At 39.8% G+C, this 16,091-nt stretch overlaps 1 protein-coding gene across 3 annotated transcripts in view; it reads left to right on the top strand.

Annotated features, from left to right (window-relative positions):
* The window catches only part of FSTL4 (follistatin like 4), an 816,966-nt gene that overhangs the window by 373,685 nt on the left and 427,190 nt on the right, over window positions 1–16,091 (top strand). For all 3 annotated transcript variants that reach the window (XM_045028515.1, XM_045028516.1, XM_045028518.1), the window contains one exon: window positions 8,841–8,976. In XM_045028515.1, coding sequence (XP_044884450.1) covers window positions 8,841–8,976 — 136 coding nt within the window. The remainder of the gene's footprint in view (window positions 1–8,840; window positions 8,977–16,091) is intronic.

Raw genomic sequence — 16,091 nt, 5'->3', positions numbered from 1 at the left:
CAGAGTCCCTAATGATGACTGACAGAGTTTGCAACATTAACTTAGCGGATGGTAGCCTTGGTTGCACGGAGCAATTTCTGCTCCGGAATGCAGCGTAAGGGATGTGGTTGGGGGGGAGGGAGCGGCAGTAGGGGGAAGGAGGAGCAGCTTCAGAGGTGCAATACTTTAACCCCCGTGCACCGGACCCGGGACCCCGAAGCCCAAGGCAGTCTCTGGAGATGGGGGTGCAGTCCCAGGCTTGCCATCTCTCTCCGGTTTTCCGCGGAGCATTTCCTGGTGTGCATCGTACGCTCGCAGGGTTTAGGGGAATGAGCACCAGCAGCTATGGGGGGAGAGGGATGAGCAGCCGCTATAGCATCTGACAGTTCATTTTTGCAAAAGCTGCTTATCCTGCATCTTCCTGTGGGTCTGTCCTTGCTCCTGCTCGTGTTTACAAGTTCGAATGTGTTACAAGTAACTGCAGAGGCAGCAAATCGGAGAGGAGCAGATAACAGTGTTTGAGCCTCGGATGCAAGGGGGCCGTCAAAAATAGCCAGCCCGAAAAAGAGCTGGTTCCAACCATATGCTAGAGAAAGGCTCCTGCTTGGAAGTACTGTCCCCTTCTCTGGTTCCTCACTCGCTCCCTGGCTCTCCTCTGGAGCTCAGGGCGCTGGGGTTGGCAGCAAGACTTTTTGTCAGGGCCCCAGGGAGCAGGGGACGGACCAGGCGGCAGCCGGTTGCCTTGGCGTTTGTGGAAAGATGCAAAATGTAATCGTGGGATCCTCTCGCCGCAAGCTAGTCGGGCTCGGAGAAAGCTGCCTGGGTCGGTTTCCCCACGACCGCGTCTATACGCAGTAGTGATGGAGACACTCGAAAGCCGGCAGCACTTCCACCGATGGAACTGCGTTCTCAGATAAGGTGCCGGTACATTTCCCAACTCCAAGAGCTATCCTCGCCCCCTTCCTCTTTCGTTTTGGGGGCTGATCAGGGAGCTAGGAAATCTTGGCCATACACGTCCAGGTTCCCCCCCCCCTCGCCCTATAACAACCCAGCCTCCTGCCCACATTTACACACACAACTAACTCAGTACCCTCTAATCCGGTCCCTGTTGAGTTACTTGTTAATGGACTCCTGAAATTATTGGAGGCTGTGTGTGTGTGTGTGTGTGTGTGTGTGTGTGTGATTTGTTCCCACTTCCCGTCCACACCACTCTTCTCCCCCCCGCTTTTTTTTCCTTTTTGGCAGGGGATTTGGTTTCAGACGCTGTTTTGCTTTTGAGATAATCAGCAGTACTTTAAGGCAAGAAGTTAGCTTAATTATGGAAAAATGGGAAGCCAGAGGCAGGTTGAATTCTATACAGTTCAGTGCTGTGGAAGGCATCGGAGAGAAATCTTCCCTGGGCTTCTGAAAGTGTGTGTGTGTGTGGGGGGGGGGGGCTTATTTACCTAGTTTGGAAATATTTCTCCTATTTTTAAAAGGCCACAACGCTCACTTAAAAATGCAGCTTAAAGCTGCACATCGCCTCCCTGGTTCTTAGATGAAATCGGGCTCTTTTTTGAGGGGTGGGGAGAACCGTTTAGCGTTTGTGTGATGATTTAGTTCACAGAGCTCTTTAGGGTCGTGTCTCCAAGTGTAACGTGGCAGGCGCGGGGACCCGCGGGAGGGACTCCTAGGCTGTTCTGAAGTATTTCCCATCGCAGTCAGGCTGCAGCGCCAAAGAAACGTGAGCCTCCTCCCGGGGCTCGGATTCTTTTTAAAAACTCCCATGCGCTGAGCAGCAAGCCAGGCAGGCTGCGTTGCGTTTGTGTTTCGAAACGGGAGCGTGAGCTTGTCCCAGTCCCTGCGAACGTTCATGGGCGCAATAGCGGAACACGACCCCAGATCTCTCTTGAGCTTCACGACGTAGATCCGATGGTGTTAGGGACGGGCGGGCTGAAGGGAAAACACAGCCGCCCTTTGGGCTGTGCCGAGGAAAGGCGCTGTCCGCGGGCTGCGGTCCTGACGTCTTTTCCCGGCCTTCGGCCCCTAGGTGTCGCCTCGGTGGTGGTTCTGCCTTTTACCACTAAGAAAATGATTTAAAAAAAAAATCATTGGAATTTACCGAAATCCACCCGTGCCAGTTGAAGAATTTGTGACAACCCCGCCCCTCCCCACGCACTCCACATTTGCTACACGGGATTCAGTTCCTTACTCCAACCGGAGCACAAATTTAAGGGTAGAAAACAATCATCACAGCGTAGTGTAGATGGGGAATTGCCCCATACTTCGAAAGAGACGCGGCTCCCTACCAAACTAACGGGGATATTGATGATTATCTTCAGAGAAGCTAGGAAGAGGAACGCGGAGACATGCATACACATCAAGTTTTCCCCTTAGATTAAATGTAATTAGTACTGGGAATGGCAGGTTGTGTGTGTGTGTGTGTAATTTGCCTGTGTGTGTATTTACAAACCTGTTATCTTCCTAGAGATCTGGGTTATTTAGATCATGGTAGCACCCAAAATGTGCTAGGTGTTTTCCAAACATACCCCAGTCTCTGCCCTGAAAAGCATACAACTTGAAAAGGTAAATTGGAGTAATAGAAAAGCACAACCCCTCCCCCGCAAAAAAACCCCTTAGGTTGGAGAAAACAGTAGCTACCTGCTAGTCCACTTGTGTGTGTTTAAGGTTAAACATACTCAGTTTTAGCTCTTTCAAGCTCTTGCTGTGTGACAGTGAATTTTTTTGGATAGCTAAACTGATAAATAATAGAGCAGGCTTCTCAAACTGGGGGTCAGGACCCCTCAGGGGGTCACAAAGTTATTACATGGCAGGTCGTGAGCTGTCAGCCTCCACCCCAAGCCTCGCTTTGCCTCCAGCATTTCTAATGGTATTAAATATATTTTAAGTGTGTTTTAAGTTATAAGGGGGGTTGCGCTCAGAGGCTGCTATGTGAAAGGGGTCACCAGTACAACAATTTGAGAACCACTGTGGTAGAGGAACCAACCAGAGTGAGAAGGCTTTTGGTTAAAAGTTTAGATTTTTTTTTTAATTGTGACTGGATCAAATGTGGCCACCCAACTAAAAAGATGTCACCAATCTTGAATCACCACAGCTGGTCAATGAGAAGCAATGCTGCTAAAGTTGACTCTCAGGAACTTTCTTAAACCTTGGGCCATAGTCTATTGCTGTTGCCCTTAACCAAGGTCGACATCTGTGAAATGCAGCATACTAAGAGAAGAGGGATTGTGCATTCAGAAAAGGGGCTACTTTCCCACCCAAAATAACAGTAGAATTGCACATCACTACTTCAGCTGAGGATGACCTTGAACCTGTGATCTTTGCATTCATGATTTACCACCACTTACCCTGCAATTGACATTGAAGAATGCTGAGCTAATAAAATATCTGGCTCCTCTCCCATCTCACCCTTTTAAAAGTCTTATTTATGGATTGTGCAAACAGCTTTCCAGTATTATTGACATTTAACTAGTCAGTCACGTGGGGGTAATGAAGTGATATTGTGGAAAAACACTTTCCTGAGCATAATCACAAAACAAACCATGGGAATAACCTTGTGGAAAGATCACATCAGAGGTGATGCAACAGTTGAAGATGCAAACAGAAGGTCAAGTCCTGCAAGGTACTGAGGGACCCCTGAATGTCCTTCACTCCTGTTTATGTCAAAAGGACTTGAGGTTTTCAGAATCTCTCCAGTAGCATGTAGTACTTGCAAGAATGAGCTTTAGACAGCCATCAAAACAGCTCTCAACAAAGTATTCCGCTGTTGTTTAAAATTTGTACAAATGCTCCCTGTTTTAAATAGGATGTGTCACAATTTTACATATTGCACTTGGTACCATTTAGGCATCTCATTCATCAAAATTGAAGTATTAATCAGAGATAGTGTAGATAATTAATTGGAAATGTAATTTAGCGTCATTATGGTTTGCTGAAAGGTTACCTTAGAATGATTTTTCATGACTTCTTTCTTAGATTTAGTAGCATTTTACAAAAAGATGGGTATCAAAATGATTTTACGTCACAGAAATACTCACTAATTATATAATAAATCAAACTTGACTCTTGCACTGAAGGTACTAAGGGCCAGATTCTCAGCTGGTGTAAATGGATCCAAGTTATGACACCTAATGATTTGGCCCTAACATTTTCTCTTATAACAAGTCATAATTTTAGGAACCTAAGATATAACATTTTTTCTTTCTAATGTAGGTTTGGCTGAAAAAATTAGTATCTTACAATAGTTCTCATTTTTCTATATCTTTAGAACGAGACTGGCTTAAAAAGTTGAAAACAGCTGCATTAAGAAAGTCATTCTTAAGCTCTTATTTGTATCGTAGCAGCACATCTGGGACCCTGTCATGATTCAGGGGCCCAATTGTGCCAGGCACTATCCAAATAAGGGATTCTTTATAATCACTAGAGTGGTTTTTCTTTTAATTATGGCAGATTTCTGCCACCCTTTTATGCATTGTAAGTACTCATGGGATAAAGCACTACTGGCCAGGAGTAAACATTTTAAAATCTTGCTCAGTGTGGGGGAAGGAACCCTAAATGAGATATGTTTATATAGGTTTCATATTGCATCTTCAACTTAAATTATTAGGGCCAAACTTATCCCAGATGTAATTGTACTGTAGCTAGTACAGATACATCAAGCATGAATGTGGCCCCACAAAATTCATCCATTCTTAAAACAAAATCAGAATTACTGAGACTTTAGAGTTTAATTTTAAATGATCTAATATATTGGAATCATTTTTCCCTTGTTTGCACATGGGCTATGAAGAGTAGGTGTGTGACAGATTTTTTTTTTCTGAGCTCTCAAGAGATTTCTAGTGTTCAGCCAAGCACTTTGTTCAGTAGTTGCTCTTTTTATACAGATTGACTTGCCTAGGCAAGTCCACACTGAGAGACTTACACGGAGAAGTACTGCCCATGTGGGCTTATGTTTTATGTATTTGTCTCCCACATTAGGAGGAAAAAAAAACTGGTGGCACATCGCCAATGATGGGCCCGATCCAAAGCTCGTTGCAATCAATGGATGTCTTTCTACTGAATTCACTGAACTTTGGATCATCATTTATTTTAAATTTCCCTGAGCATTATACAGCCATTTAAGATTCAGTATTTGAGAATTAAGGGCCAGATTCTTCAAGGAGCAGCGCCCCTCTCATTTAACTATCTCAACCCTTAACTGCAGCAACTCCGTGCAAGACAATGCTGCTGAACTCCTCCAAGGATTTGGTCCTAATTAAATTCCTTGCATCTGGGACTCATGACAAAATGGGAATTTTTGCTCAATTAAGGATCACAGAACTTGGCCCATATTTGTATTTCTGGCATCTGAATGAACTAACCCAGAGAACACAAAGATCTATACTGTGTATTAATATAAATGTCAGTATTATGAGTAAAACTAATTAAAATATTGTCAGGCAGTGTTGCTATAAATTGAACTGAGAAAGATACAAGTTGTTCAAATCACATTAAAATATATTGGTGTTATTGGAAGGCAATTGTTGTGCTGGTAGTTTTAATGTTGTATGCAACTATTATCTTTCCTAATCTGAACAATTTACCATCATGTTTCCATGCAGTTAGTTATTAATTCTAACTGGGCACGGCTAGTTCTTTGATGTTTGAGCTGTGGAATCATAACTTCAAACTGCAGATATGTCAGACATCTCCAGAATTGCAAAATGAAATTGTTCAATTTGCTGTGATTGTATCAACAAATGATACAAAATGCCTCTATAAAAACATAAGGAATAGGACTGCAGTGCCAGAGTGGTTTATAATATAATATATTTGTAGCTTATTGATATAGTGGCTTTGGTTTATTACACATTTATTTATGGCTCTAATAGCATTACATCTGAGAGTTTTTAATTAAAATTTAGAAAGCCTAATAAATTCCGATTTCACTCTGATCTCTTTCAATTGATGGTGTTTAGAACAGTATTGAGGAATAGTGAGGACTTAAGTGCGCTGATGAGTGTGCAGAGCAACTGTTATTGGTGTTTGTTTTATTAACAGTACACATTCGGGTCGGCAAAATATCTAGGACCAAATTCTGCCCTGGTGTAAATGGGCATAAGCTTTGAAATCCATAATGTTAGATCAGGACCAGATATAGTCCTTTACTTGTTTTACAACATTTTTGTATCACTGACTTGCTGTCTTTCAAGGGCCCTATTTGCCCTGCTGTAACTCTATTGACTTCAATACGGTCACTTCTATTTACCCTCGGGCTTAATTTGATGACTGCCATGTAACTTGATAATGTACGGTGTTCAGTCCTACCATAACCAGTATGCTTGCATCTTTCTATAGAATCTAGTCTAGCTTTCCCCGAAACACAATATTTCAGGGTTGTTTGTGGGTTTTCCCCCACCCCCATGCAAAACAAGGAATAACTGGTAGTTTAACCTCATCATGCTTTGAGGAGACTTTGTTGGGTTTTTTAAATTATTTTTATTTTATTTGAATTGAAGGTTGGAACAAAACCAAACTTAGGAAACTGGGGGAACATGCATCATCCCCAGTCAAGCCCAAGCAGGCAAACAGTAATGTCACCCTGGACTGTTTACCTTTTTGCCTGGGGCCCCCTGTTCAGACCTAGAAATTCCTCCTTTAATGGGGCAGGCACCTTTTGGGAGTCCCTGGCAGTGCGCTGCCAATTAAACGATGCTGCTCAAGAGTTAGGAGGAAGCCTGGGGGGGGTAGGAGGTGGGAAGGGTTCCAAAGCCAACTCCGAGGCATGTGCCTGGAGAGGCTGGTGCAGTGTGAAAACAGAACTGCTGCCATTTCACAGTCCACCAAATGGAATGATTTTGGAGGATCTGCTGTGAGGAGATCTTGGAAGGGTTGTCTCTCCTTCCTGGGATACTGGCACAGGATGAAATGATCTGAGCCATAGCTTGGTAAATAATCTCATAATCTCTCTTTAAGAAGTAGAACTCTTTATTAACTTAGTGCAGATGCATGCAAAATACATAAAGACCCTGATCCTGCAACTAGATCTGTGTAGATTGACTCCCTATACCAATGAAGAGTCCCAGTGAAACCACTGCGGGGGTCCACACAGGAGCTGGGGTCTTCCTCTGCAGACTAATTGGTTCAGTTCTGGTGCAGATGGGAAAGTGCCACTTCCTGTATCTCCAATATTACTTTCTGCAGTTTCCTAGGCTTTTCTTAGTGCCTCCTCCATCCATTGAGCAAATAGATACCTCTATGTCTTTAAAAATCTGGACCTAAGTCTTTAAGGCTCTCCAGACAATTCCACCCCTTTTCTTCACTATATTATAAACTTTGTTGTTCCATGTGTGATGGTTGGACCAATCCAGGATGCCAGATATGAATTGCACAAACTGGGTTTTGGAATAAACGAAAAAATTTTCTTAACTATAAAAGGTAGATTTTAAGTGATTATAAGGGATAACAAACAGAACAAAGCAGATTACTGAGCAAATAAAACAAAACACACAAACTAGGCTTAATACACTCAAGAAATATAGTGAGAAAATACATTTTGTAACCTAAGTGGTGTTTTAGGCAAGTTGAAGAGTTTCTGTAGCTTAGATTTCCAGTTATTTCTCTTTACAGACTAGACTCCTGCCTTCATCTGGACTTAGCCCTTGCCTTTCCCTCAGTTCAGTTCCTTTGAATCTTCAGGTACTTTCAGCAGTCTTTCTGCCTTGGGCAGGAAGGCAATGGAGAACAGACCTGTTTGCCTAACTCCCCAGCCTTAAATAGAATTTACATAAAGTGGGAAGTCTTTGTTTCCAGTGGGGAAAGTACTAGCAGTGTCCAAGGTGGTACTTTTTACCAGGCAACATTATCACCTGACCTTGCAGTGTCAAAGCAACCATGAAAACAATTTTATTTGTAATGTCCACAGGAAGGAACTCCTGGAAGATGGGGGATCCACCTCTTTGAAGACTCATTGTCTTTTTCCTAATGGGTCATTAAGGCTGATTGCTTACTGTCTGGTGGGCATCTCCAAGTGTAACCACAGTTGTAATTGTTGTTATATAGTCAACATTCCTAACTCCAGATGCAGAAATGATACATGCATCCAAATTGGATAATCACATTCAGTAAATCATAACCTTTCCAATGATATCTTATATGAGCCTTCTTGTGTACAGTATGAATAGGGCATAACTAAGATATATCATAAGCATATTTCTATAAAGAATATGGAGCATCATATCACACTATGTATTCCTGTAGAGGCTGTAATGGGATAGGCCCTTCCTGTACACACAGGGACAGCTCCTGTTCTGCCTAGGCACAGAGCTCCTCCCATGTGGTGCAGCTTGTAGAATCCAGGCCTGTGAAGATGAGCAACACATGAAAGGCAGGAATAAACCATTTTCTTTCTTCTCTTTATCCCATCAACTGGGGTTTGGGTCATCATGCAACCTCCACAATCTTTGTCTGTCCAAGGTGGCACTAAGATCCACCTGTTGACCATCTTCTTTTATGCAATCCATCCATCGCTTCCTCAGCTTTCCTTGGGGTCTCTTTTCTACCACCCTCTTCTGCCATGCTATCTTTTCTAGGTCTCCTTCATTCAGTTGTACATCAAATAACTAAAATAAAGGAGCATTTTCCAAGGGAAAATGCACATAACTTGGCACGTGTACCCATAGGAACTTCTTATTCCATTACGTATGCCATGTGAGTGAAATAGTTCCAAGTAATTTTTAAATGTATAGGTGTCATAAATTAGCTGAAATTTCAGCTGAACTACGGAATCTGCAAGCTGCGATGGGTGGGGGGGTGTTTGGTTTTTGTTTCTGTAGTTTTTTTTTCACATGATGGTTTGATAGTTGTTATCTTCTTCTCAACAGACTTGAAATAATGAAATCAAGAAGCTTTTGGTCACGTCTGGTGTTGCTTGAGGTTTTCCTGTCCGTCACTTGGGGGTGGATGGAATCGGACAGGATCAGAAGGCTTTATGCGGATGCAGGGAGGTTGCAACAAAAGGTACTGTGAATCAGCTCTTCATTTCATGTTCTCTCTAATGCTGCTTTCAGCTTTTTCAATGTGGTATGGGAAAAGCGGCGAGGGTCACATTGTGAAGATAAATACTTGCTGAGGGGGACAATGGAAATACTAATGGTGAGCTATATGTTCTATAAACCAGGTGGCTTCACTTCTTCTCCCCACTTGCAGTTTCTTTTATTAATATATTACACTAGTGCTCAAAGTCTCCAAGTGTCATACGAACACGGATGAAGACCTTGTTCCTGCCCCAAAGAGTTTACAGTCCAAGTTCTCAATCCTCCAGCTCATTTTGTGTTGGTGAAACTCTGTACCCATATGAAACCAGTTGCAGGATTTGGGTCTAAAAATGTATTTGTATAAGTAGTAATAGTTAATATTTCACCACTATACATGGACAGTCACCTGAGGATCTAAAATCTTAGAAATTGGTATTCTCATTTTACAAAAGGGGATGCTAATCCACAGTTATTTTCAAGTGGGTTGCCAAGATCCTCCTTTAGAACCTTCCCACATTTCATTAGATTCCCCAAACCTGAGGCTTGTGATGTAATATGGGAAAATGGAAAGGATTTCTAAAGGTATAATAGTTCATCATTGCTTACTAAGACTGCATACAGTCAACAGAGTAACTTTATAGTGGGTTATTTGATCACAAGTCATGATTTCTCATTCATTATTATATAATTGCAATGCAATCTTAAACCTACAGGCACTAGGCTTCTGGGAACTGTGCAAGTAACTGAATCTGTGTTTTCATGGCTAAAGTTAAAATGTTGGCTTTCTTTGCAATGATTAAACAGAGACTCTCTCTATAAACTCTGAATGCAGAGACTCTGCATCAGTATTTCAAGATAAAAATATTCAGACTGTGTCATTATCAGAGTTCTTGATGTGAATTTATTCATCATAATAGGTATGTAAATATCTAGTAAGCTCATTTTTTAAACTTATTTTTAAATAATGAGGCCCAGACCAAACTTGTAGGGAGAATAAAAACATTTCTGAACATTTTTTAAAAGTACAATAAGAATGATGAAACTCTTCTTTTTTAAAATTTTATTATATTTTTGACTTCCTATTTATCATGAATTTTCTAACAAAATGCCTTGTTTTCAAAATGAGTGACTTTTTTTAAAATTGGCAGACTCTTGAAGCAGTTGTTTAATGGCATACTTGAGGCATGTTAATTGTTACATCACAGATTCTGGACCAAATATTAGCCATTAAAAGTATTTTTATGAAGGAACAGCCACAAGGCGTTTTTATATTTAAGCATGTTGGTTTTTCTCTGTGTACGCATGCTCATCTCTCAATAAGATGGTTTACATGATGTGTTTCTCAAGATATACTATAAGTACAGTTATTATTCACTGCTGGATCACTTCAAAAAATCAATTCTGACCGAGTTGGTGATGACACTGCAAAGGTTGGCACTCTGTGTCTCATGCTCACAGGCACTCTTTCCTGTGATTTTTAGAGCAACAAAAATCTGTTGCTGCTTTCAGCTCTCCTGCCTCTACACCCTCTTCCCCATCATGCCATCTATTTTTCTGCTTTCGAGCCCTGTGCTTGTAATGTTAAATTAATTTAGCATGTGTGCTTTAAGATCCACTCTCATGTCTTTTGTTTCAAATTGCTTTTGCTTTCTTTTTAAAGGTAACTAATTGTATCTTGCATGCTTTTTGGATTTAAAAACTGTTGTGCCATTCTTCATGAAGTACATCCTTATTAGAAATTTGACTTTCTAAAAGAATGTTACTCCTAGGAGTGAAATTCATTAATCAAATGATTTAGTATAATAGTTTTATATTTTTATATTAAAATACTTGAAAGACATTCATTCATTTGATCTTGCTCTAAAACCATAAAGTTATTACACCAATTACTTGATTTGGCTTGGGGTGAAAAGATCTAAGCTCCTGATGTATTTGTTCAAAGATTTGTAAAAGATTTATAAGAAGTGTGAATATTATTAAAATGTTTTTATGTACAAAGGCTGTAGTTGAAATAGCTTCAAGGGGTATAACATTTATAAATGCAGATTAAATAAAAAAGTAGCGGCACAGAAGGCTTGTTCAACAAGCAATACTGTTTGTACAGTGAGGAATAGAATACCAATAGGAATTTGAAAACAAATTATATGCAACTCTATTCCAGACAGTCAGTGGAATTGTGAAATTCGGGCAGTTCTTTCTTGGCTGTATTTAACTTCTGTTTTATTTCCTGTCCTATAACATCAGTAACTTTTTGTTGTTCTAGAAATGGAAAACTTGTAGTTTCTCACAGTTCCTGGATTTAGAACCCGTGACAGTCAGTTGCTTTGTCATGGTGGTGGTTTGTTCATAAGAAATGTTTATTAATTATCAAACAAATGGTTTCTGATTTATATATAATTGCTGTAATTCTACTAGAAGACATTCTAACCATGACATGATAAATGGCAAAATTCCTAAGCTGTAACTAACTAAAATTACATTTTAAAGTTAATTTTCTTAAAATAAGAAAAGGGCTATTTCACAGGTCAAATGATCTCAAGTTAATTTTGTAGAGAGTTCAGTTCAAAATATATCAAAACAAGGGTAAGGGACCCAGTAACGGTCCCCCACCTTTACAAGTGTTTGCTCTGATCTACATAGGCGCTGGTTTACTGAATCAAAAATGTATTGCTTAATTTATGTTCAAATTCCTAAATCTATTTCTTACTGGTCTATAGTAGAACTTGTGTTTGTGCTCTGAATCTGTAAAGCACAAGCAAGATTTGTGGCTATAGACTGTGCCCTACATGTATTCACCCTTATGTCCAAGAAATCTAAATCTATATTATCATGGCAGTGTGTGTTTTCCTGATGCTCAACAATCCCTCTCCTTAAAAGTATTAGGACCGTCTTGATAAAATGAAATCATATTTCTTCTTTGAGTAGTACTTTAATTAGAATAGGAACAATATGCATACACATTTATTGGGTCTAAGTGCCTATGGCTGCATAATGAATAAAAACTAATACCATAACTTATTTAAAAAACACATTATTATTATTTATTAAGCACCAGCTGAGTGCTCAGCAATGTATATGATCCAGCGAGTCACAATTCTTCAGAAGCTCAGTCTTTAATAGCCTGATTCTACAAAGTATCTAGAAGCTCTTGCAAGGTTCTGGGTGTCCTCTACTCCCATGAACTTCCATTGGAGTTTAGAGAATTCACTTTCCCTGCATGGGATCAAAAAGAGTCAACATGGCCAGGACACAGGAGCAAAATACATTGAGTCTTTTAGAGGAAGTTTCTCTCTTAGAACACTTACTAAAAGAGTTTAGCAGGGGTGAGGTTTTTTGGAGGAAGTAAGACTTAAACATTGGGATGAGATTCTGGAATCCCAGAAGTTGGGAAAATCCCTAATAGCTGCTCTTCTACCCCATTGAAATAAAAAGGCAACTGTCTGAAATCCACATACCTAAGAAAATTATAATGTCTTCAGTTTCAGTCTCAAGTAAGGCTGTCCAGAAAACAATTCCATTTCACACACAGTTTTGAGGTTTCAAAATTTGTTTTTGTTCCAATGTGGGGAAAAAACAAGACCTTTAAAAATTGCATAGATATCCCCATAAGACATTGATACCCTAGAATAGCACAACTCGATCACTGCTCCAAATCAGGCAGAGCAGGGACTTGAATGTGGGTTTCCCACATTCTCTGTGGATGTCCTGACTATTGGGCCATTGGCTATTCTGGTCTCTCTCGTTCAGACCCAGAATTCCATCCTGGATCTGAGAAACATTTTAATCAAAACAGGTATGTTTTCCCATGAAACATTAAGGTTTTTGGTGATATGACCTTTTTTGAGAGAGAAATATTTGTCAACATTTTTTTTTCTTTTAACCAGCTCTAGTCACAAGGAAGCTGCTGACAAATTCTGTCATGTTAATGGGGAGGTATTACTAAAAAATAAACATTGAACAACTGAGCTCTTAACATTTAGGTGGTTTTCACGTACAGCAAAAATGGTGAGTTATTTAAGATTAAATCATAACATATGGAATTGAAACAATTGCAGGCTTAAAAATACACACAATCAATCTGGGATGTTATGACGCTTAAGTGTGAAATTTCAACCCTATTGAAATTAGAGCGTTTTGCTATTGACTTCAATGGGGCCAGGATTTCATCTTAAAATTTTCAGCATCCCAAAATAACAACCACGTTCCAAGTTGTAACGTTCCTTAGAGGCTGCAAATCACATCTGAGCTAACATATAACATCTTTGAAATTTGGCTTATCTAAGAATGGGAATGTAATTGTTGTCTTTGGTGGTACAATATTCTCTACACTGCTTTAGCTCCTGAGGTCTTGATGATGTGATTTAGTTCAGAATGCCAGAAAAGGCTACAACTTTATTGAGATGAAAAATGGAAGGAAGTATATTTTTCCCCACTCTAAACTAGTTCAGAGTTGAGACACCTCCTTAAATTATCTATCCAGAAAAGCCATTTGGGCTCCTGTTGCCAGAACCATATCCCACAAATGCTGTTAAAGCTAGGTTTAGCTGGCTTCCCCCTGTTGCCAACCAGCCCTACAGACAGATCCAAAGGTGATTAGACATCAGAACTAGTAACAGGTTCAGGAGGTGTCCTTCAGCTTTGGATTGCCCTTAAACTAGAGCGTGAGTATGAGGCTGATCAGGGCTAGCACTATGGTTTCGTTACCTTGAATGATGGAAATATCATTAGATTGGATAATGTGAGTTGTCCGCCATCTTGCGCTGAAATCGTGCAAGAACAACTATTTCATGATACATTAGTCAAAACTAAACTGGAACAAGAAAATAGGCTTATTTTTAAAATCAAACCCAGAACAAAAGTCAGATAGGGAGTTTAGCACCCAAGACTCCAGTAAAAGCCTGCCCAGAAATTTTGAAGGGGTTTGGAAGCCAGTGGGACTACTCACATGAGTAAGTCAGTCCCTGCAAGATCAGCACCTATGTCTGTAAATTATAGTTTTCCCAGTGGGTCAAAAAAACACCCAGTATTCCCACCATCAATGTAGGGTTTTTAAAAGGGAAGAGCTATGTTTTATTTAGCATTAAATGTAGATGTTGCTTGAAGAGGGGAGTTAAGTGAAAGTAATTATGACAATGAAAGGCAGGTTTTATAAACATTGCTAATGTGCGATATGAAAAGTTTTTTGCCATATTCCTTCAAGTAATGGCCAGACATCTTCCCTCTGATCTGTGGTGCTGACGAGATTATCGCTGCTTCTCTTTACTGACTATTCTACATGCAGAATTTCCATCTGCTAATGGGAGTTCCTCAAACAAAAGAATATGCATCACTGCATATCAAATGGAAATGTTGTATTATGTTTTGTATACATTGCTGGAAAATAGCCCTGGACAATATTATCATCCTTTGTCAATGTAAAAATGGAAAATATTCTTGTACCATTACAGGTATTGCTTGTGGGTTTTTGTTTAATGGATAAAGGAAATATTTAAATACCATTGATTACTCATAAGGTCTAGTGATTAGCATAGAAGATTTATTGACAGGACTACTGGGTTCTTTTCTTGTCTATGCTGCTGAATGGCTGTGTGACCTTGGGGAAGTCATTTAATCTTTTTGGCTTACTTTTGCCACATCTGTAAAATGCAAAGTACTTTGAGCTATTCAAACGAAAGCCACTGAGAGCAAATAATGACATGCTGTTGATGATGATGAATAATCCCTCAGGTGAAATTTACCTCGGTGCAGAGGACTCATAAGGCTCTAAACACCATTTATGCTATATGTAATAATTTAAGTGAACTGAAAGGTCTCATGCAGACTGTAATGATTTTCCCCCATCCCCCATATTGCTAGATTCTGATACTTTTGCTCATAGTAAGGAGTACCTTACGCAATCAGTGATTCCACTGAAATGCATGAGTTTACCTGTGGAGTAAGATGCTACTAAATGTGAATGAGGGATTAGAGTGTGGACATAATAACTACGTTTAAAGCTGTAAATAAAAGGATGTGGCAATCTATCATCTAAGGAATCCAACTTCCTTGATCACTCGTATGGATGGCTTTTATAATGCTTGCATCACCTTGTGTCCTGGATAGCTATTTATTTTCATAGCTAGAGAATATAACTGCCATTCATAGCTATTCTGCCATTTAAACTGTGGCATTAAAGAAAACATTTCATACTCATAAACAGAACTGCCATACATCTTAAATGATTCCATGATTTTCTCTTTGCTGGCATTTTGCAGGCATCAGTTTACCAGAGCACCAATCATTTGCCTTATTTATTACTTACTGTTTGCATGGCATCTGAGTCACTTAAAACTTCAGAAGGCAAGAAATGTCACATTAGTTTTCATCACAACCATAAATAGTTATATGTGCACACCAGACTTTGATGACGCAAGTAGGCAGAGTGAATTGTTCACCTGGAACCTATATTGCACTCATAATGTTTTTTGCCTCAGGTCATGTCGAGGAGTCTCGATTGCTTGTGTTGGAGATTTCAAATTACCTATCGTGTCTAAAGGTCATTGTGCCTGCTCTTTCAGATGAAGATCCTAGCTTGCTATTTGAAACAACATAGAGGCCTATTTCACTTTTTGTGAGATCCTTCCAGTGTTTCAAAATCCAATGAGTATTGCACTGTTATGGCCAAGTGTAATTCACCCCTCTGTAGAGGACCAAAAGTAACGGGAGAAATTATCCCAAAATGAACTGAAGGTGGTACATAGATCCATGCTGGCTCTCTTAAAAAGGCTGAAATTCACCTACATGCATAACATTTTTTATTCTATAAAAAGGAAAACATTTAATTTCCTACATATGAGTGACAAAAACGGAACTATTTTCATTTAAATATAAATCTTTGAATAAGTAGCTCCCACTGTGTGTTTGTGTTTTTTGGGCAGATTATATATATATATCAAAACCCCAGCCAATCAAAAAAACTCCAACAACCAAACCCTACTCCAAAACAGAATAATAGACATTAGGGTTTTTAATATTAAAATTGTAGTGGATTCAATTTATCATCACTAGCTGCAAGATGGTCCCTTCCATTCACTTGCACTGGTTCAAAATACAAAACCG

Source organism: Mauremys mutica, chromosome 8 (genome assembly GCF_020497125.1).
Source record: "Mauremys mutica isolate MM-2020 ecotype Southern chromosome 8, ASM2049712v1, whole genome shotgun sequence".
NCBI classification, from domain to species: domain Eukaryota; kingdom Metazoa; phylum Chordata; order Testudines; family Geoemydidae; genus Mauremys; species Mauremys mutica.
This window is presented reverse-complemented; position numbering and strand designations above follow the sequence as displayed.